Source organism: Varanus komodoensis, unplaced genomic scaffold (assembly GCF_004798865.1).
Source record: "Varanus komodoensis strain SLA01 unplaced genomic scaffold, ASM479886v1 scaffold7_3, whole genome shotgun sequence".
Classification (NCBI taxonomy): domain Eukaryota; kingdom Metazoa; phylum Chordata; class Lepidosauria; order Squamata; family Varanidae; genus Varanus; species Varanus komodoensis.
Genome location: NW_025336480.1, coordinates 5881210 through 5903567, shown reverse-complemented (window position 1 = coordinate 5903567; position 22358 = coordinate 5881210). Strand labels below are relative to the sequence as shown.

Below are 22358 nucleotides of genomic sequence, written 5' to 3'. Positions count from 1 at the left end.
TGTATGTAGATATGCACTTCATAAAACAGTTTAGAGAGAAAGATAGAAAAGATAGTAAAAAGATTATTGAGCTACATTAAGCCTACCCTTAACTGGATGATGATGGAGATGGGACTGGTGTTGGAGAGGATGGACCACGTACTGGAGAGTCAGGGTTTGATTGTGCTGGGGGTGGGGAAGGTGGATTATCCCTGGAGTCACTGCCTAGCTCTGACTTGGCTGCTCATCAGCATTGTTTTTCCTTCCTTCTTCCCCTTCCCTCCTTCCTTCCCTTCCATTGTCTCCTTGCCACCTGTTGCCCATAGGTGCCTACTTGCAGCTCAAGGATGAGGTGGGACTTCTAGGTTCAATTTTTCATAAGCACAGATTGTTCGTAGCACAGATGCTCATAACCCGGGGACTACCTGCACTTAACAGTTCCTGCCCCCCCCCCACACACACCAATTTTATTCCGTTGTTACTGAACACAATCCCTTTTTCCCCAATGGATCTGTAGTCTTCTGATGGCATTGGATGCAGCAATAAGGAGGATGCTAGAACAACAGTACAGTCCTTTGCATGTTTATAAACAGATCTCATTTACTGGGGTTTATTACCAGGTAAGTAGGTAAATACGGACATTCATTCTCACATCTGTACAGTTAAATGAATGGGTCACAGCATGCAACAAGGAGAAGGCACCTAGATTATGGAGATCTCAGGGACATCCAAAATGAAAAACTCTACTAAGCCATTAATAACATGGGGAGAAATAACAGATCAGCTGCTACATGGGTTCTAGCCCAGACGAAAGTGCCATCTTTTGTCTGGGCTAGAACCTGCTTTCCAATCAGCAGATTACAATGCTGAATAAAATACAAGTTGTTAAACCAATCTAGATATATTGTACTGCTACCCAAAGGAAAATCCTAGCACTGAAGAAGCATGGACATCAGGATAAATGAGTTTTCATACATGCTTTTTCTACTAGACAAACCATTAAGAGAGTCAGAACCAGACCCAGGACTCCCTGAAAGATTTGCATTATTAGATCCATGAAAAACAGCATCAGCATATTCTAAAGCTGATGAAGGGGATCTCCTAGTGGCTAAAAGGAAGACTGAAAATCAACTTACGGATTATTCAAATGATGTGGGGAGGGCATTGGTGACTGAAGTTTTAATCCTTACTTATGTAAGCTCTGAAAATACAAGCCCAGTTCAGTAATATAAGAAGTGCTCTGCTGGATCAGACCAAGGGTTCCTCTAGTCTACCAGTCTGCTCAAGCAGACAACCAGGTGCTTGTGGGAACCCCACAAGAAGAACACGGGTACAGCAGCACCCTTCCACCCATGTTAGCCATCCCCAGCAAGAAGTATACTGCCTCTGATATTAGAGATAATACACAGCCACCAACAGCCACAGTATTTGTCTAATCCCATTTAAAGCCATCACAACATCTGCTGGCAGCAAATTCCATAGCTTAACTGTCCACTGGGTATAGAGGGACTACCTTCCTCTTTCCTGAATCTACCACCACCCAGTTTCAATTAATAGGACTACTCAGCAATGAAGCATTTATGAGGATTTATGGTATGCAAATGTTTTCCTTGTGCTGCATGCAGGATAAAGATGGCAGTTTTATCTGCATCACTCTAGTTAGGAGGCTTTTCTTTGCCCACCACAGCTGCTCCATGTGCCTTATAGTTCTACAATGGCCATTATTACTCAATAATAGCAGGATGCCTAGAGCTGAGTACAACTTGAACATATCTGGAACACACTTTCTTGATATTCAGGGGCAATTTCTTTTCCTCTTCTATTAGCTGCATTTATTCATGCAATAGGAAGCTGTAGTATTATTCCCCTTTTGGGAATCCATTGTCTCTTAAAAACACCATTCCACTTTTGTCAAGAGCCCAGACTTGAGCACTGTTTTCAGCAAAATTATCTAGCTAAATGCACAGCCAACTTAAGGCTACTGAGCATTTGAGGTCCAGCACAAAGAAATGATTGGGTGAAGGCGTGCAGAGCAAATAAGCATAGGGTACAATAACTACTGTAAATTAATTCCTGTAGTTAAGGGAGCCATTGAGAATACCAAATGCAGGTACTGACTCACCACAACAAATGTTTATGATGAGGAACCTTTTCTAGAAAGTTTCTTTTAGATCAAATTTGGTATCTAGACCATACTGGCATGTTGCACTATGTTCACAAAAACCAGATATTGCAAGAAACAACAGTGTGGACAGAACCCTAATTACCAACACATTTTTCTGAATTCTGACGCCTCCCAAGAGGGATACAGTGGAAAAATTTAACTAGTTCACAGGACTAGTTCTGACGCCTCCCAAGAGGGATACAGTGGAAAAATTTAACTAGTTCACAGGACATATTTTAGTATTATTTAATACATTTAACTTTATCCTTTGAGGATGTTTTAGGATGTTTTATGCTGTTGGTTTTTATCATATAAACTGTCTAAAGAGCTATGTGGCTATGAGATAGTACACAAAAGTGTTAAATAAATAAATAAAATAGAATGAAATTAAAATGAAAGCAGAAAATTAACCTCAGGTAGGAGAAATATAGAAATTCCCTGGAGAATTTCCCAGATATCCTCCAATAATCAGATTCAACACATTTTCCTAAAACTTAGGTCTTCCAACATCATATTGGAATATTTTCCAGTGTTTTTCATGCTGTGGCACTGTAATTGCTTACTTATACATTTAACACTAGAAGTTCTATTTAAGCAGAAAATATATTAAAAGATCCTTTTAAAAAATGAAGCATGCCAATCTGTAATAGACTGATGAAGTTCAACATGCTTCTTATTTAGTCTAAGGAACTGCACTATGAGATGCAAATTTCTCCATTATTTGTGCCCAGTTCCATTCTTCATGTTCTACTTCCCAACTTGTACCAAGTATGATGAATGAGATGCAGTACTAAAAGCTGCCACAAGATGGACTGTTTCTTGCTGTAATAGTAACCTGTTTTCTTCCTCTTGGGTGCACACCTTAATATGGTGACGGGGTTTGAAAGTACCAGAGAAACCCAGAACAGTGCTCCCCGGAGGCCAGGCTGTCTCACTTGCTGGGTGTACTAGCAGGACCACCCAAGATTGAATGGGCAAAGTGGAGGCGTCCTCTTCAAGAGGAACGGTCACTTCAACAGACAAGAATGGATACTTCAGATGGTGATGGGAGCTAAGTGGTGTAGCTCCTTGGCAGTGGCAATAGTTGGAAGGAGTCACTGATGGAGGAGCTCTCATGGATAAGGACCGTGACACTCAAGCTAACACTGGTTAGTACTACACAGAAAAAGGCAATAGTAGACCACTTCTGGATCTTCTTACCTTGAAAACTAAACTAGCTAAACAGTCTAAAATGAAAGAAGAGTTAGTGCCAGAAGATGAAACCCTCAGGTCAGAAGGCACTCAACCAGCTAATAGGGAAGAACAAAGGACAACTATGAATAATGCTGTTGGCCACTAATGACACAAGTAGATCAAAACCAAAAGGGAGTTTGGTGGCTGATATGTGCAGAGGTGAAAGGAAACTCTGATGCTGCATAACACATGCAATTGGAACACGGAACATGAGAAGTAGGCAAACTAGAAACTGTAAACCAAGAAATTGAGTGATTAAACATCACAGTACTTTGCAAGAGTGAACTAAAATGGACCAGGATAGGACATTTGCAGAAAGACAAACACCAAGTGCTTTAATGCAAGAAATGACCAACTCAGAAGAAATGGAGTGGCTCCAATACTGAGTTAAGATGTAGCGTATGCAGTAAGAGGCTATAATATAAATCCAACTAATAATATTAATCAGAATGCTCAGAAACAACATAATCATAATTCAAGCTAATGCTCTAACAACAGGTATCAAAGAAGAAGAAATCAATAACATTTATGCAAGTGTCTAAGAACAAACTGATAACACACAAAAACAAGGTATGCTAATAAGCAAAGGTGACTAGAATGCAAATATACAAAACAAAGCAGAATCAAATGTTGTGGGAGAATTTGACTCAGGGACCATAAATGAAGCAGGAGAATGATTCGTATTCTGTGAAGCCAACTATCAATTTATTACTAATATATATTTCAGGCAATTGTACACATGAACACCAGCAAACTCCTTTACTGTGTGGAACCAAGAAGTTATGGATGCTTCTGAAAGAAATAAGTGTGCCTTGGCACTTGACTGTCCTTGATATAACTTGTGTCATGAACAATACAAGTCCATTGCGGGTCCAGTTTAAGGAGTTGGCAATAACATATGAAGCCCTAAATGGTTTAGGGCCTGGTTATCTAAAGGAACACTTCCTTTCATATCCACCTGCCCGGTCCTTAAGATCGTCTATGGAATTCCTTCTCCAAGAGCCCCATTTGAAGGAGGTGAGGAGGGCCTCCTCAGTGGTGGCACCTTGATTGTGGAAAATGCTCTCCAGGGAGGTTTGGCTGGCTCTGACTCTCTATTCTTTCTGGTGCCAGACCATGATTTAATTTTATTTTAATCAAGTACTGTAATTTTTTGATGTAAACCATGTAGACATGTTCTGAGGAACAGAAATATACGAAGGGCACTGCAGTGCATCCCCTGCTATCCATGCTGACTGGGGATGCTGGGAGGTGATGTCCAAAGCTGCGGGAGGTCCCAAGTTGGGCGAGGTTGCCTTTCATTTCAGTTCCATGCACCTTCAGTAATTAAATAATAAAATCCTGCAACTACCAGCATGCGTTGCTGGGAGTCGTAGGCCTCCGCTTTCTTTCAAGATCCCGCCTTGGAGACTTCAGAGGAATGCCTCTCCTCGGGATCTAGGCGTCCCGTTCCGTTCACCACACATTAGCAAAGGGTCAGACGTGCAGGCTGAAATTCCCGTTTCAGTAACCTCACTTTTGCTGCTCCACGGCGGGATCCACAACTGCTACAGGAAATCAGCCGCCATGAAGTCATTCGAAACGAAAATTGGCGCCCTTCAACTAAAAATGGCTTCACCAAGTCGAGCCCGGAAATGTTATGCACAACTAGATTGATCTTCTTTTCATTCTTATCTCTATGGGCAAAACTACCTTATGGGTCAGAAAAATGGGCCAGTTCCGGGTTATGGGTCACGTGACATACAAACAACTGGGCCAGAAGAGGGCGCAAACTCGACGGCGCTTCTAGCGGGCCTTTCACTGAAACCAACCAGTTATCGCTCGTTTTCCGCCCCTCATTCAAAATCGGCGGCGACAAGAACCAATCAGAGCTAGGCCGAGGTTCTTTCGATCGGTAATTGACGTGACCAGCAGCCACTAGTGAGGAGCCATGCCTGAGGAGGGTGGGCGTGTGCGGCGGCAGAGTCGACTGGTGATGGCGGAAAGAGGAGGTGGTGGCGGCGCTGGAGGTGGTAGTGCTAGTAGCGGCGGCGGCGGAGCTGGCGGCGGCGAAGGCGACACTGGGGCGGCGGAGCGCTACAATAATGAGATCAGGTAAGACGAAACCTCCTTCTGCAACGGCCGCCCGACGCGCTGGGGGGCGGGAGGAAGAGCTCGGAGCACGAGGCCTTTGTGAGCGCGCGCGTGCGCGTGCCCCCCCCCCCCCCGCTCCGCTCCGGCCTCGGTGGTTCCTCCCACCCTCCTCCTCCCGCTCGAGGCGGAAGCGACCGTTCGGGCTTCGCACCTCCTCCCCCCTCCACTCTCCCTGCAGCCTTATTCCTGCCGCGGTGAGCTTCCCCGTTCGCTGGGCCGGCCGTTTCGCCTTCCGCACTCCACATTGCGGCGCTGTGCCCCTGGCGTAATGATCCCTGTATTTCATTCATTCCCCAGTCCCCGCACATACGCTGCAAAGGGTTCTTGGTTTGGTATTTCGGAGGAGGAGGAAAAGGGGGATGCCGGGGAGAGGGCTTCCTGCCCCTCATGGCGGGATTCCCGTTTCGCCCGGAGAGGGCTTTTCACGCGCTGGCTTTCGCCAATGGGCACTGGCCGGGTGCGCGCAGACGTGCCAGGAGGGCTTGGGGGTGGGGGCCGTTAGCCTCGCAGTTCCGGCGCGGCTGCCCCACCCGGGAGCGGTGCCTTATGGGGACGGGTCGTGGCTCGGGGTAGGGCCACATGCTCCTCACGCGAAGCGCCCGGGTTCAGCCGTCTCGCTAGGTACAGGATCGTGGCTGGGGACGGGAGGAAGCCTTCTTGAGACCTTCGAGTAGCCGCCCGTCACGGTAGACCAGCTGGGCTAGGCTCCTAACTCCTATCATCCCTAGCCAGCGTGCTTTCTGGGCAGGGGGGTTGTAGTCCAGCGGAGCGGGAAGGCAGCAACAGATTCATATGGAATAAATGATCCAAAAGGTTAATTCGATGTAAAGCAGCATGTTTGCATTAATTTCCTTTAAACATCCCCAGGTTGTTTGTATATAAAACAGCTTATTGAATCTCAAACTCATACAAATAAATTGACCCGATTTGCTGCCGTTATTTCCCTTTTTCTCCTGGGTAAGAAAAGCCATCTAAAATTTTACCCATGCAATGGTATTTTTTTCTGCTTAAGGAGGCATTCCCATATGGAAAACTGTGAAACTGGCATATGTGGTTATTTGCATATGCTTGTGCTTTGTTTGGTGTAGTTGTGAAATTTGTATGCTAGAAAGCTGTGTCAAATTGTAGCTTCTCCGTGTATGGATGAAGAGCAAAATGCATGAGTGCAGAGGTTATAGCACAGTTGACACGTAAGCCTCATGCTTTTCTGCACATGGGAACATACCTGAGTTGCCTTGAGAAGAGCTAGGTAACTCTACCAAAATAAATCTAGTATGTGATTATACTATTTGTAATTTTTAATTAATTCATTTATTTTCATTTTTATACTGCCCGGTAGCCAATGCTCTATGGGTGGTTAACAGAATTGGATTATATTTAATGTTTTATAATAACAAAGCAAATTCTAGCATGTCTTATTTTGCACTCCAGAAGCCCTCAATCTTAACAGCTGCTAAATTCTCCTCTCTCTTGTGCAAGGCATTGGGAAGAGGAAGCAGATCAATGAACAGTGAAGAGTGGGGGAGGGAAAGCAGAAACTACACCTAAACATGATGTGTTATTTGGCAGGCTACAAACTCTCCTCCTTTCTCAGTCTGGACAACAGGGTTTTCATATGCCTAGTATGAACTGGATAACTCCCATGCCTAGAAAGAAAAGCTCTACATTCTCTGGAATCTCTGGATTTCTTTTTCCCCAGATGGATTTGGACTGTGATATGTCCTATTAGTGTTGGCTCAGGAATTATTTTCAAACTATTTCAATTAGTAGTACTCCTTACTTACTAATTGCAAATGTTCATGTTGGAGTAGACCCAACAGCTTTCACAATCTGTACTTATAAATACATATTTTTAAAAAAGTAAATGAAAATGTGCAAATATTTGAGATAGCTTTCTTCCTAAATAGACCAGTGCTAAATCCATAAGTAGCAGCACTCAGCAGGGTTCTGTCTGGTTGTGGATCTGTTTCAGAAAATATATAATTCTTGTGTAGTACTGCATGTGTCCATGCTAAGAGAATCACAAAAAGCAAATGTGTGACACAAAATTAGTCCTGAATCCACTTCTTACTCCTCACCTTAATTTTGTGAGTTATGATACTAATGCTTTTGGTTTTGTAGGCAATAGTTTCCAGAACCAGAAGAAGAGCTTCTTTAATGAAAGTATACCTTGGGGGCCTCTTGGCCCTATTTAGTATATTAATAACTAAGTATAGATTGCATGGATATCATTCAGTTATGCATAAGTATGCACAGTTATGTATAGTGACTTACTCCTTTAGAAATTCATGTGAGCCATTGTTGGAAATGGGCCCAAGCTAGCTTATATTTTGAAGACCTAGCATGAAATATGTACATGTGTGTATTCTTCATAACTGATGCAATATGCATGCAGTATGTTATTTAAAATTTCTTATCAGTAATTCAGTAATCTGATCTGGCCCTTGAATATGTCCATGGGGCTGGTAGTGGCCACTTAAGGTGTCATATCACAAGTTTACAATTTGTATATAGCAGTAGCATTCTTAAACGCCTTGGTGCTAAACAACTTCCTAAATTAGAAGGTGTTTAACTAATAAGTGTTGAATTATGTGTCTGTTGTCGTTCACCACCTTATAACCTTTGTTTTTTTCAATTTTGAGTCATCATGCCAACATTGGTATAGCACTGGCACTAAATGGTGGGCAAAATTGTTCTCCTGAGAGCATCAGAAGAGCGTTTGTTGGTTACAAAGGTGAACGTTTTTTCCTATATATACATTTACTAAGCTACCTGTATAGGGGACTGGGTGGCACAGTGGGTTTACCATACTCAAATTCTGTTTCGGGCTATAAATGAAAAGGGTATATATGTGTGTGTGGTCTCATTCCACAGTTGGGTGCCTTAGTATTTCTTATCATAAACACGTTATTTGAAAACCATGGATGTGTATAGGAAAGATAAGGCTCCTTCACATGCCTCAGGTGCTTTATAGTTAGGCCAGTGGGAGGGAGTCCTGCAGAATGCTTTTACATTCTAAGTAGTTCCAGTCTAGAGATTATATAACTTTTAAATTGTAAAACAAAGCCTCTACAAATGTTTGAGGAGGGGCTTCATGAAAACGTCTGCCACAAAATGTTGACTCTTTCCTTATACCAGTTTTTATGAACAAGTTTGAAGATAAAACTGGTTGCTCTTTGCTTTTGCTCACAGAATGGCTCAGCAGCAAGCACTGAGATTTCGTGGTCCAGCTCCTCCACCAAATACTGTTATGAGAGGCCCACCACCTCTTATGCGTCCCCCTCCGCCTTTTGGCATGATGCGAGGTCCACCTCCACCACCTCGGCCTCCTTTTGGACGTCCTCCATTTGATCCAAATATGCCTCCAATGCCCCCTCCTGGAGGAATTCCTCCACCTATGGGACCTCCACATCTACAGGTAAAAAAAGTGCATGGGATACATTTTACAAGGCAGTACCGATTTTTTGAAAGGATGATGGATTCTTTTTCCCAAGATAAAATGTGTCATCCATTTGCCTGTAGTGAAAAGGATCTTATCTGTCCAAAGAATTGCAGTAACATAAGTTAGTATTGCGCATTTACCTTTCTAACTGAAGAATTTTGATATTTTTCCTAAAGCTATGTTGATTGTTCTCTTCTTTTTCATGCAACTTCTCAACTTCCAGTTTCCTTGCCAGCATAGAACTTGTCTGTTCCCTTTGTTTCTTGCAGCATGTAGCCTTTGTCCTTAGATCTTTGTATTTCCTCAGATGTCCTATTTATTTACCCAAGCTGAATTTCTCCTTTCTTTCAGATCCCTAGTTCTCCTACCACTATCTAAATTGTCTCTGCTTTTGAGCGTTCTATTCTGTTATGCTCCTTGCTTCAGCCTAACACCTTCCTAACAATAGTAGGCTCTATGTGAAGTTCCCCCTGCCCCCCCGCCTTTTAATTGTCACCCATTTTCCTCAGCTTTCTGCCCTCCTTGGGCTTCTTTTCCATCAGTCTTTTTCCCTTTCCCTCAGGCTCCTGTTTATTACCAATTGTAGTGTTTTCCACTTTTCTTCTGCCACCTTGCCTTTTAGGCTCCTTATTATTTAATTTAATATAATTGGATGCTTTTCCTCTCAGCTTCCAACCTGTCCCCAGGCTGTGGATGGGCAAATGTCATCACCTGTAGAAATTGCCAACCCAGCCATATTGCATTACCCAACAGGCAACTCCAGTGCTCTTGATTTCTCTAAGTATTTGTTAGTGAACTTTCCATTTCCCTCACTGATGTAGGGCCTATTAGAGATAATTTTCTAACCCAATCTTTCACTTTCTGCACAAAACTTAATTGTTTATAACATCATATAGTTAGTTTTACCCTGAACTTTCACTTGTTTATTTAACTTATATTCCACTAGACTCTCCAAGTGGATTACAATATTACATAAAATAATAATAAAACAAATGTTTAGAAACTTTATGAACATTCAGCCGGTGGAAAAAAGATTAAAGCTTCAACTTTTGAAATAAGTTAGTAAAGTACAGTATAATACTTAAGTTGAAATAATTTTGCTATCATTTTTTAAGGACTACACAAAATATTACATGATTATAAAATGCTTTTCCTAGAGAGGCTTGCCCTTGTTCTTTTTCGCTCCTTTTTTATTTCCTCAAGATTTTAGGTTAAGTTACAATGCATTTTAAATGTTTGGTACTTAACCATTTTCTCAAGTATTATACTGAATTTCTGCTGTCTTATACACTTGTGATGCTAGGTTTTGTAAATGTTATACTTGAAGATTGTACTGATTTTTTTGATGTTACTTGATTTTATTTTGGTTTTTCATTGTTGCATAGGTTTTATAAACTTCAGGATGATTTGGTTGATGGGAAGTATAAAATGTCATAAATAAGGCAAAGATGTAGAATCTTCAACTCTTTTTACCTTGAAACAGTGATGTTAAAACATTAGTAGGCGATTTATTGATAGAGAAAGAAAATTTTCTGCAGTGGTCATTACTGGAATATTTACTTCCATTTTTATATATGACAAACCTGTAAATGTCAGAAGATGAATGTGAGGAGTTGCACAGTGCTAAATTCAATAGGAAGCTGCACAAAGCTATTCTTAAATTATTCCTGAGCTTGGTATTCATGTTGGATGAATAAAAGGTTTTGTATTTATTGCAAACTGACTTTGAACTTTAGATGCAGTGCTTAACTAATGGCATGCAACTCATACTGTATCTTTTTCTTTCTTGGGGACTAGTTACTGTTCTAGTTACTGTTACTGTTCTCTCTCTGCAGTGACCACCTAATTATATTTAAATTAAATGCAGTTTTAAAGATTCAGTATATTTTATGCTGTTGCTGCTTAGTTCTGAAGGCATTTGGGATTGGACGATAATGGTTTTTTTTGTTATATATCTTTGTAGAGACCACCTTTCATGCCTCCTCCCATGGGTAATATGCCACCACCTCCTGGTATGATGTTTCCTCCAGGAATGCCACCAGTTTCAGCCCCTGGAACACCAACAATGCCACCAACTGAAGAGATTTGGGTAGAAAACAAAACTCCAGATGGAAAGGTAAGAATTATCTATAGTAACAATAGCAGTAATTGTTCTTATGCTTGTCTAAGATACATTATGCAGCAACATGATGACCTTATTGGTTGTATTGGCTAGATAATAATGCAACTTTTTCTTCAGAATACTAAAGTACCAATAAATATATTGATTTGGAAGCTAATAAGCTGGGACTTTCAAGGATGAACTGGAAAATTGTTATTTAAAGTGATTTAAAATTATCTACTCTTTCTCTAGGTTTATTACTATAATGCACGAACACGTGAATCAGCCTGGACTAAACCTGATGGAGTGAAAGTTATTCAGCAATCTGAACTGACACCAATTCTGGCTGCCCAGGCCCAAGCCCAGGCCCAAGCCCAGGCCCAGGCCCAAGCTGTAGGTTCCTCCACACCTACCACTAGTAGTCCTGCACCAGCAGTATCTCCATCTACATCGTCAAGTAGTCAGTCCTCTACAACTTCAACTACTACTACCACAGTGACCTCTGTTTCACAAACAGTTTCTAGTGAGTAAATTATGCCAAATTTGGGAAAGGGGTGGGGGGTTAGGCTTTTAGTGGGTAAAAAACATATTTAATCATTCCAATTTTTTAAAAAGCTGCCCACTATCTTAAGATCAAATTTCATGTACACTGATGTTCTGCCTTTATTCTTCTTCATACTATCCTTTTCATTTACAGAGTCATGTGAAAACAAAAGGAGGCTGGTTTGCATTTGTAAACTAGCTCTCTTTCATAGTCTTTGTTTTTATGTCATTGGTACTTCTTGGGACTATATCAGACATGCACTGACCTTCATGCCTTAGGAGCCTACTGGGTTGTTATGTCTGCTGATAATTGATGCTCACATGGAAGCACAATTTAGGGAAACAAATGCCTACACTATGTCATTAATGCTGTGAACAAACCAAGTTTAAGAAATGGTGCCCTCGTTTGACTTTATGACAACTCCACTTCAGAAGCACTCATTACTTAAGAGCATATTTAAAACAAAACATTCTATTAAGAGAAAAGGTACATTTTTAAAAGTGCTAGATTTGAGTATTTTTCATTCTTGTTCATCGTCTTCTAACACGGACACCAGTTCTGACGTAGGACATGGGCAGTGGAATCCCCATATGTCTGTGGTGAAGGCTTAACTTAGTACATTTGAGGAAATAACCCTGCAAAATCAGGTATTGTGGCAAATGCCCTTCTTGGTTATAACACTTAATGTTATCAGTAGGAAGATGAATGGTTCCTTTTGCAGTTCAGTAATACTCCTATCCCATCTTCCCACAGTGAATCAGATTTCTGGTATCATGTACACATTAACCTTAACAGGGGAAGGACAGAATTTTTTGCCTGCATAAAACTTTTTCAAGAGTGTCCTTGGTTTCTCTGTGCATTTGTTACTAATGGTATAAAAACTCTGAAATCCGTTTCTTTCCCCTACATTTAAGTATCTGTTGCTCTTGAAATGCATTTCTTTCTTCTTTCTCCTCTCTGTACTCTTCCTCCTGAGTTTGATGACTCTGCAGTACTTCAAACTCATGTCAATTCAAGGGAAGTGGAGTTTGAGGTTGTGGAAAATAGAGAAAGATAAGATAGTAGCCAAAGCGCCTTTTTCTGCAATATGCTCATCAGGTTCAGCTTATGCCAAGGCAGTCTGATTATTCCTTGGAATGAAGAGATGGATGCATGACACTAGTTTAAAAGTGTTTCAACACATTAACATTTGCAGACCTGTTGCTGGTTACTCCTAGTACACAATAAAAAGGCTGAATTGTGTTGTAAGTTCCTTAAATGAAAATAATGGTTGTGTAAATGCAGTCAAAATGCAGTTGTCTTTTTCTGGCCCCAGTAACCAACTTTTACAAAAAAAAAATCAGTGAAATATCAGGATTCAGTTCATATACCATAGGAGTTGTAGCTTACTTGCTGTACTTTCCATTTCTTGTTGAAGTGTAGATGCCAGATATTCTAGGGCCATGTCCAGAGCTGATGGTTGGACAGTACTCATTTGATTCTGCTAGTTTGTCATGCTCCAGATGTTTAAGCGTGCAGGCCCCATCATCCTCACCATTGTTAGTCCTAGCTAAGGCCGATGAGGTGTAGGCCAAACTTCTGGAAAGCCAGAAGTTGCCTATAGTGAATACTGTAATAATGCCTTCTTAGAGCAATCCGAGCAACTAGCAAAACTAACATTTCCAGCATGGGAAAAGTCAGCAAGAGCATCCTTCTGCAAGTTTTACAGACTTATTTCATTCCAGAAATACTAATGGCAGCTTCTTTCCAGCTGCTTCATGAAGTACTCGGTTTCTGTTGTGCTAGCAGTCATACTAATTACTTCAAGAGCAGCTTCAGATCCTTCTCCTAGAAAATACTAAATTGTAGCAAATTTAAAACCATGTGAAAATCTTAATATTCTAATGGTCATACATTTTCTTATTTTTAAGAGTACAATGTTCTCATAACCTATTGTTTCTTTAAGTAACTTCAGACCACAGCCAAGTTCTAATAGCTTGACCTAAATTCACATGTTGTAATAAGAAATGTTAGCTTATTAAATGCAATCTCCAGTCTTGCTGTAAAATTTAGTACTAAATTCAGGTGCCACTTGAAATCACTGAATTTGAGGGGAAAAGATTGAATATATTTACATTATGCTATGGCCATATATATGCTAAACTGGTTTAAGGATGTCTTAAAGTTATGTTTCATATTACATATTATATGTACACTTGTATTTTAAGGGATGGGAAGATTTCTTATTCTTTATTTTGGCTTGGCATAATGTAAGTTCCTAATATATCCGTTCGTCAACTGACTATATTTGCTGTTTGGTGAATCAACAGAAAACTCCTGCCACTGCTCTGGAGGTTTGTTAGGTGCATTGTGTGGAAAATGTGGAGGTGAAATAAAATGCTATAACTGTCCTTTGAAGAAAGCTGAAAAATCTCAGTATCAGCTCTTTTCAGAAATTTACTTTACATATTCCCTTGAGGTGAGTGTGTGCGTGTGTGTATGGGGTAAATGTACAGAGTTTCAGGGATTATTTCATGATTCATTGCTTGTAGCAGAAAACATTTTGAAGGGGCTACACTGACAGAACACCTTGAGGAGCATAGATCTAAATTTGTAAAATGCTTTTTATGGTGGACATTTTTACTGAAATGAAATAATATGCAAACTATTAAGTTGCTTCTCTGAAAATTGTATATATGTTCATAAGTCACTTATGGGAGTAATACCAACTTTACACTGGTATGTTGGTGAGTCCTTTTAAATATACAATTCATACTATATGATGCAGGGTTTCAGATGTTTGTTTTCTTTATCAGCACCTACAACACAAGACCAGACCCCCAGCTCAGCCGTTTCAGTTGCCACACCTTCAGTCAGTGTTTCAACCTCTGCTCCTTCTGCTACGCCTGTGCAGACTGTACCCCAGCCAGTCCCACAGACACTGCCTCCTGCAGTTCCTCATGCAATACCTCAGCCAACTGCAGCAATTCCTGCTTTTCCACCAGTAATGGTACCTCCATTTCGTGTTCCCCTTCCTGGCATGCCTATTCCACTACCAGGTAAATTGGGAAACTATAACTGTCTTGTCAGCCACATGTCCATGTTTGTCAATTTGTTTGCACTCATGTGTCCACTGTGTATGGAATTTGCCTGAATCCTCTTCATTCAAAATATATTTTTCAACAAATCTGAAGTTATTCATTAGGCTTTTTAAAGTGTAAAAAAAATCCAAGATTTCTATTTATTGGAAAGAAGCCGCATGTCATGTATAACACTATTTTTGGCACCTTGTGCTCGAAAAAACAATGTATTGGTCTTACAGTTAATAGTTGTAAGAAATTCACCTGTTTGATAATTAGGCTACAATCCTTTTGAGACTTATTTTAGGAGTAAGTTCCATTCAGTTTATTTTTACCAATCTCTGGGGAGACATGCATATGAATGTGCCATAAGAATGCAATTTAAGTCCTTCCTTACTTTGAAAATAGGTGTTGTCTTGGGTGGAAGTAGACTGCCTTGAAGATAAGGAGAAGTGAACAGTTTCTGTGTTGAACTATCAAGCTGGCTCATTACATATTAAAGTTCTTCAGAGTGGTAACTATAGTGTCAATGGTTAAAATGCAGCCATTAATTCCAGGTTTCAACCATAATCACTATATGTACTTGATAAAAATTAAACTGAAACTGCAGAAGGCTTTAATTTTTAGTAGTCACATTGCTAAATGGTAATTGCCAGGTAATAGGAAGACGCTTGCTAAAATGTGGTATAAAAGTTTTAAATAAATCCGTGGTTAGTCTTTGAATTTGGTATCTTTCTCTGAAAAAATATTATGTATGGTTCCTTCAGAGTTCATCTCCTATTTCTTAATCTTTTTTATCCCTTAAAATCACAATGTGATTTGGAGAGGGAAAAGATTAGTGTTTTGCATAGTGAAAAGTGCTTTCTGATCATGTACAGCACACTTTGGATAAAATACTTTTAATTTGGAAATTATTGTAAATAGATCTGAGGATATATGATGCATATGTTTTGAAAGCCAGTATTAGAGTATTGAAATTTCAAGTAGCATATAGGTTAACTATGTGGAACAATGTATCAATGGAGTGGTCCATTGACCTGTTCATAAATCTGAGATGTACAGCTTTCAATCTGAAAATGGAGTAGAATTTTGGACTGATATAGTTGAAGAGAGGATCTTGAAGTGATGCCTCTGTTTGGGCAACCAGATCCTTATGTCACATTCATTCGTGAAAATCCTTTTTTTTAGAATGGGTAGAATATAATTTTTGTTTTTAAAGGACAGCTTATTGGTCCTGCAGTATATGCATGAATGTTATGCATCCATGTGCAGCCCCTTTTTTGGTTCAGTGTAACAGGAATCTATGTGTAACTGACTCAATTGTGTGAAGGGCTGCATGCAGCTGCATGAAGCTCATGGTTATCCTGCAAGGATTGTGTAATCCAAATTGGGCCTTAAAAAACATTTAAGCATTTTACTAGGCACTGAATAATCTTGTAGCCATTTGCCAAATGTCACTGTGTAAGCCCCATTCATAATTTCAGGGATAGTAATCACAAATTTAGTAATTTGAGGCTAGGACTACCAGGGCATTTAATCACCTGATGGTTGCGGGCAAAAGTTGATTTGCTAGATAATGCCAATGCAAGTGCCATGCTTAATATTGATGTGGAGAGATTTCTTCCACTCACAAAACATTTCTAGTCAGTGATAATGCCAAACAGCTGTTTTTTGTAGTGGAACCTTGGCAATCTTAAAATATATCAGATGAAATTCCAGTAATCATTCTTAAAAGTATTACCATGAATTATTGTTAAAACATACAAGCTACCTCCCATCAGAACAAAAGAAGGAGGTTAAGGTTATTAAACCCTTCATTGCAGTATCAGTGATGGGGAAAAACCTTAAAATAGCAAATAGCTTCTGTTCCATTATATAATGCAATCACATTGGGCAGTGAAACTAGACTACCCAATGTCATTATAGTTTTTCCTGTTGCCACTGTGATGTATAGCTGTCTGTGTGCCAACCTTAAACCTTGTTTTCCTAATATAAATCTGTCAAGTTAATACTAATGTACAGAGGGGGGAAAACAAGAGGCTGGAACCTACAGAAACAATTTAGGTACCGAAAATAACATTCCACCTTATGAAAATGTACTAGTTCAGACTGTGCCTCTATTCCCATGAGACTTTCGTTATTTGGAAGCAGACTAAATTTTTGTAGCTAGAAACTTTACTGTTTCTATAAAACTAATTCAAACTTAGATAATTCATGCTGAAGCATAGTTGCAGGCATACAGTTTTCTAAATTCACTGTGGTTAAGCAGGACCAGCCTAGACCAGTACATCATGTGTGGGGAATTAGCTTTATGTAATACTTGTCCGTGTTGAGCCAGGTCTGTTTCTTTTAGTTCATATACAAAAAATTAGCAGTACATGCAGCCTGACAAGTTTGATAGTTGAAATGACAGCTTTTCTCAAAAATCTTTTATGAATTAAAAGTTTTAACCAGGTTCACTGATACTTCACATCTGTGTATTTATAATAACTTCCAGTACAATCCTATGCATGTTTACACAGAAGTAAGTTCCACTGTATACAATGGGGCTTACTCCCTAGTAAGTGTGTTTAGGATTGCAGCTCTAGCCTCCATTTTCAGGCATGTTCAAAACATGGTTAATAAGATTAACCTTTGCGTTCATTGCAAGTTTGTAGCATAAATTCACTCTAGCAAATATTGTGCTTGACTCAGCAATTCACATTTTGTGCCATGCATGGATAAAGCTTGAGAATCTTAGTAGAAAAGACACTTCCTGGAAGACTGATACAGTACAAGAACCTTTGAAAGATATTTTAAGGTTCTTGTATTGGATGCTCTTGGAGGATTGTTTTGGTTTTTTTGTGTGTGTGTTTTGAACTTGAAAATTAATCTCATTTTATGTATCCTAAATTAAGGGAGTGAAAATATTCCAAAAGGGATTCAGGAAGTGTTTACTTTTTTGCATTCAAGTGTTAGAAGGTACTGTAACAGCTTGGTACCTCTCATGCAATTGCCTCCTTTAAATGATCTCTTGTCTGGAATCTCACTCCACTTCCTGTCCATCCGTCCCCATTTGCTGGCCTCATCTTCTGCGACCCTGTCAATATCATGTTTCTGTTAGAAAGCAATTCCTGACTGTTCTCAACAAATATCATGGGACACTGTAAAGGTTATCCTAGCCATAAAGGAGTTGCTTGCAGCAAAGCAGCTTCCATGTGGTTTGGGTAATGGCTAAAGGACTAATTTGCAATCCATGTTGGCGCTGAAATGGAGATAGTGGGAGAGATGAGAGAAGATATAAGGGAGAACAAACATAAGCTGCAGATGAGCCATCAACTCAGCTTCTTTCTTTTCTTTTTTGTCCTCCTCTACTTCAGTTCACTTCCTTACCTTCAAACTTGTGTCCCCCCTCTCCACACCGATACTTCTGTGCCTCTTAGAATGATTTTCTTTTCAACACCACTCTCTTCTTTTCCCAAATAAATACATTCTTAAAGCTGCAATCCTTTGAATACTTGGAACTTATCCCTATTGAGCATAGTGGGGTTTCTTCCAAGTCAGTGTGCACAGGATTGGGCTGCATGAGCTGTTTCCTTTAAATGCTGGATAAAGTTTTGTAAATAGAGAGAGCAAAATAAGTATGACCTTTTGGAGAAGCCTGCCTGCACTGAATTTAAATCCTTGGGTCACTCCTCTTTTTTTCCTGAAAAGGACTGGCACATTGTCCTTTGAATACTCTTGTTCAGTATAAACTGAGGAATGTGTAATTATCTGGCATCATTTTAATAAAATGCTAGAGCAAAAATGAGTTCAGCCCTTCCTGCTTGCTTCTTACTGCCATTGGAAAGAAATGGCTTGCTAAATTTGTAGCAGGAAACTGATACAGCTCAGATTCCCAGTGGTAGCTGACATACAGTGGCAGCTTTCCAACATGCTTGCTTATCCATTTTACAGGTGTAGCAATGATGCAAATAGTCAGCTGCCCGTATGTAAAGACAGTCGCTACCACCAAGACCGGTAATTTTTTAAAACAATCTTAGTCTGTTTTGTCTGTAAGTTGGCATGGTAGTGAATGTTGATGTTTTATCTTTTATTTGCTTTTCCCAAATAACTGGATCTCTATCTTTATTTTCAAAGTACACATAAACACAGATTTCACATGGAGCCAGCAAGAAGCTTTCCCAATTAACTGACATTATTAGCTTAATTAGTATAAAACCTCTGCAAGTTTAAACTACTCTATTCATATGAATCTCTTCCATGTCCATGGTTTTTGTTTTTCTTTGTGGGATACAGTATTTGGTTTTTCTCTCCTGCCATCTGTACAGTGATCAAACTTTGTTTGCATGTTAGTGTGCTTGTGTATGTGTATATATGTGTTTGTCTAATTTTTAAATCTACATTTTAAAGGTTGTTTAGATACATAAATTTGCATTGAAAAAGCAGTTTCACTCAGATGAAATGTTAAGCGTTTTGTGACACTAAACTTGTTTTCTTCTGTTAAAAACTAAAATTAAATTTTACATAAACACACTTAAAAGCAAAAAATTCACAATCCAACTGAGTAACAAAACCTAAAATGTAATTAATTTTTGCACTTCATATATAAGCAGAGGGAATCATTTAGTCCTTAATTTAACTTATTATTTTGTCCTTGTAAAATCCAAGTCATGCCAAACAAAGTTCAGATCAAGAAATAAAATGTATTTTTAAAGTAAAATTATCCTCTAAAAATCACCACAGAGCTTTAAAACACATTAAACTGGAAACCCCATCAGGCATCAGGTTGCCTGACCATCTAAGTGTCTGATCCTGACTCCTGGAAATGCTGCTGTTGCCAATGGCAGATGAAATTCAGTAGGTCCACAGGGCTCTGTTCCCTTGCTTGGCTCTGGGGAAACCCTGCTTGCTTGTGTGGGTCTGCTGGATCACACACAGTGACCTGTCAAGAGAGAAAAGGCAGACAAGCTGGCTGTTTTTACTTTAATTCCTAGCCAGTGATTTCACATTCAAGAGAAGTATTTTTCCCATTTTCATTTAGTGCTTATATTCAGCTTATGAAATTGGAAATTACCTGTTTCTTGGCCCTGGTAAAATGGTGCAACTTCAACAATGTAAAATGCTTCCTGCATCTTGTGCAGTAAACAGCCTGTTAAGGGGTGCTAGTGATTAGGTAATGTCCAATATGTGTAGTTCACTTACATGGGGAATACAGTTTAGAAGAAATATATCCATTTCCAACATTAATAGCTGAACTTTCTTTTATAAGCTGCTATATTTGCTAATTTCAGTTTGGTGCTTCAGATTCACAAAATGATACTTTATCAGTACTTGCTTTTTATTGCTCCTTCTTATGTAGGTGTCTTGCCAGGAATGGCTCCTCCTATTGTACCTATGATCCATCCTCAGGTTGCTATTGCCGCTTCACCTGCTACATTGGCTGGAGCAACAGCAGTCTCTGAATGGACAGAGTACAAAACGGCCGATGGGAAGACGTACTACTATAACAATAGGACACTGGAATCAACATGGGAGAAGCCTCAAGAACTGAAGGAGAAAGGTATAGTGTAGTGTTGGTATCCTCTGTAATCCTGAATATTATCTACATTCATTCTATTCCTTAGGGTATTGTAAGATTATAAAAATACATTTTCATGTGTAATAGTTGCCAGCGACAACTAATAATTACGTTAGTGCTTGGCCAGATTAGCAAAGCACAATATAAGGATGTTGCATTCTTCAAATTAATCATAATTTGGAAAAGTCAGAAATACATTTCTTTTGGAAATTGGAATACAATTAGAATGGATGTTAAAGAAAAATAGAGTGCCTCTGCAAAATAAGTCTATTTGTACTCCTTTTTTCTTATCCTTTCTGCTGCATGAAAGACTCTTCATCATTTTAACTGCAGACCTCTCTTCCATGTGGTTTTATGTTTTCTTTTTTACAGTGCTATTTACTTTTTTAGAGTTTCTTCCTGTTCAGTTATTTTCTCAGTCTTCTCTAACCTTTGCATTGTTTCTCTCCTCATTTTTGTCATTCTAATGGTTTCACCTTCTGCCTTGTGATATTGCTCCTAGATTTTTGTTTTCATTGCTGTTTCGACATCTGTCCAGTCATAGATTTCTACCAAACCATACATTTGTTTATGGAAGTTCTGCCAACATTTCAATTTGCAAATCATCATCAAATTTTCCTGCCCATCATTCTCTCAGGCATATCTGGGTTCTTAAAACTGCTTTCTCAGACAAGCAGCTACAGTGCAGTTTTGACCAATCAGCTTCCTTTTATTTTCCTGCCAAATTGTTGCTGTCATACTGCTTCTTAATTCTTAAAGCTACCTAGTGTTTATTTTTCTTCTGCTTATTCACTGCTCTATATATTCCTGATAATCTTGCAGAATTGGTGAACTGTCCTACCTTGGGACTATGCTGTTGGAAATTATGAAGAGTTCTTCAATGAATGGTTAAGCTCAAACTGCTTACATATACTAACCTATTGAAATTTGAGAGCTTTAGATCCATAAATGATTTTGACAGCCTGTTTCTACAGGTCTATAATCTCACTTAGATAGTAAGTTTAGAATATACTGTATAAATTGGTCTTGATTGTTAACTTAGATACACGGCCATTATTGACAAGGAAAACATCTAGTAATATGGAAACGATGGAATGAAAATCCAGTTATATTATGAACAAGGGCCCACAAATTATGTTCCAGCTTAGTAACCAAACATTACTATTAGCCAGCAACATTCTAGTAAAAGTGCATCTGAATGTATATAGAGCTCCTTTCACTTTCCAATCAGTCTGCTCCTCTCACAGAATTAAGGAAAAGAGCTTTCACATAATCAAGTAGAAAGTTAAAAATGTTAGAAAACAGTGTTTCTCTTGCAAATAAATTCATTCCGCTTTTTTCTTTCCTGCGGCTGCTTTCACAATCTTTGTTTCCTTAATTGACCTTTTACCTTTCTGGTGTAGAAAGGAAGTATGAGAGAGAAGCCAATTGCAAATGAGACTGGGAAATGTTGCTGAGGTAAAGATGCTAAATGAAGTAAAACAAGACATTGGGTTAAATCTAACTTGGTGCTAATAGAACTCTGTGCAATGGGATTTTCTCCTTGTCTCTTTATGCTGTCTGGAAGTTGGCTCTAGAAGATTTCACAGCCTTCTACAGCAGTGTTAGAAGGCACGGGGAGGACTGGGTGGTATTAACTCTTTCCATTTCCACTGATAAAACTGCTTCTGTGGGATGAAAGCTCTGACAACAACCCTTTGAAATGTCCCTTAATCTTCTCACATCTAGTTACAGGAAACCTTCCTTTCCCTTAAAGTGTACCTGTGATTGGAATCAAGTGTCGGGGGTTGTTGATTTGCAGATATTCTGAAGGAATATGTGTTTTAGGGGGAGGGGGTAGATGCTGAGGTTTCAGTGGTGGAGGAATAAAGTAAGAGACTGTAGAAGGAGAGAAGCAAGAGACTTGGGGAGGGAAGCAAGAGACTGTAGAAGAAGCAGGATCCCCACTTCCTATGGAGGGAAAGAGAAACACAAAACTGAACGGCACCAACTCCCCTTCTATCACAGACTTGCATGCCAGTATCAAAGTATTTCTCATTCTTAGCTTGTTGATGAGTGGCTTTGTTGAAGACCGATTATGCTGATGAGAAAATAGGTTCAGTATTACTTAATTTACAGAAAGTAGAAGGTAAATAATTAAATT

At 39.4% G+C, this 22358-nt stretch overlaps 1 protein-coding gene across 1 annotated transcript in view; it reads left to right on the top strand.

The window, feature by feature from the left end:
• The first annotated feature begins 5331 nt into the window (after nucleotides 1-5331).
• The window catches only part of TCERG1 (transcription elongation regulator 1), a 42765-nt gene continuing 25738 nt past the window's right edge, over nucleotides 5332-22358 (top strand). The window contains exons 1-7 of the mRNA XM_044454579.1: nucleotides 5332-5470; nucleotides 8702-8927; nucleotides 10915-11067; nucleotides 11305-11575; nucleotides 14392-14634; nucleotides 18592-18654; nucleotides 19997-20197. Of these exons, the coding sequence (XP_044310514.1) occupies nucleotides 5352-5470; nucleotides 8702-8927; nucleotides 10915-11067; nucleotides 11305-11575; nucleotides 14392-14634; nucleotides 18592-18654; nucleotides 19997-20197 (1276 nt within the window). The 5' untranslated portion in view covers nucleotides 5332-5351. The remainder of the gene's footprint in view (nucleotides 5471-8701; nucleotides 8928-10914; nucleotides 11068-11304; nucleotides 11576-14391; nucleotides 14635-18591; nucleotides 18655-19996; nucleotides 20198-22358) is intronic.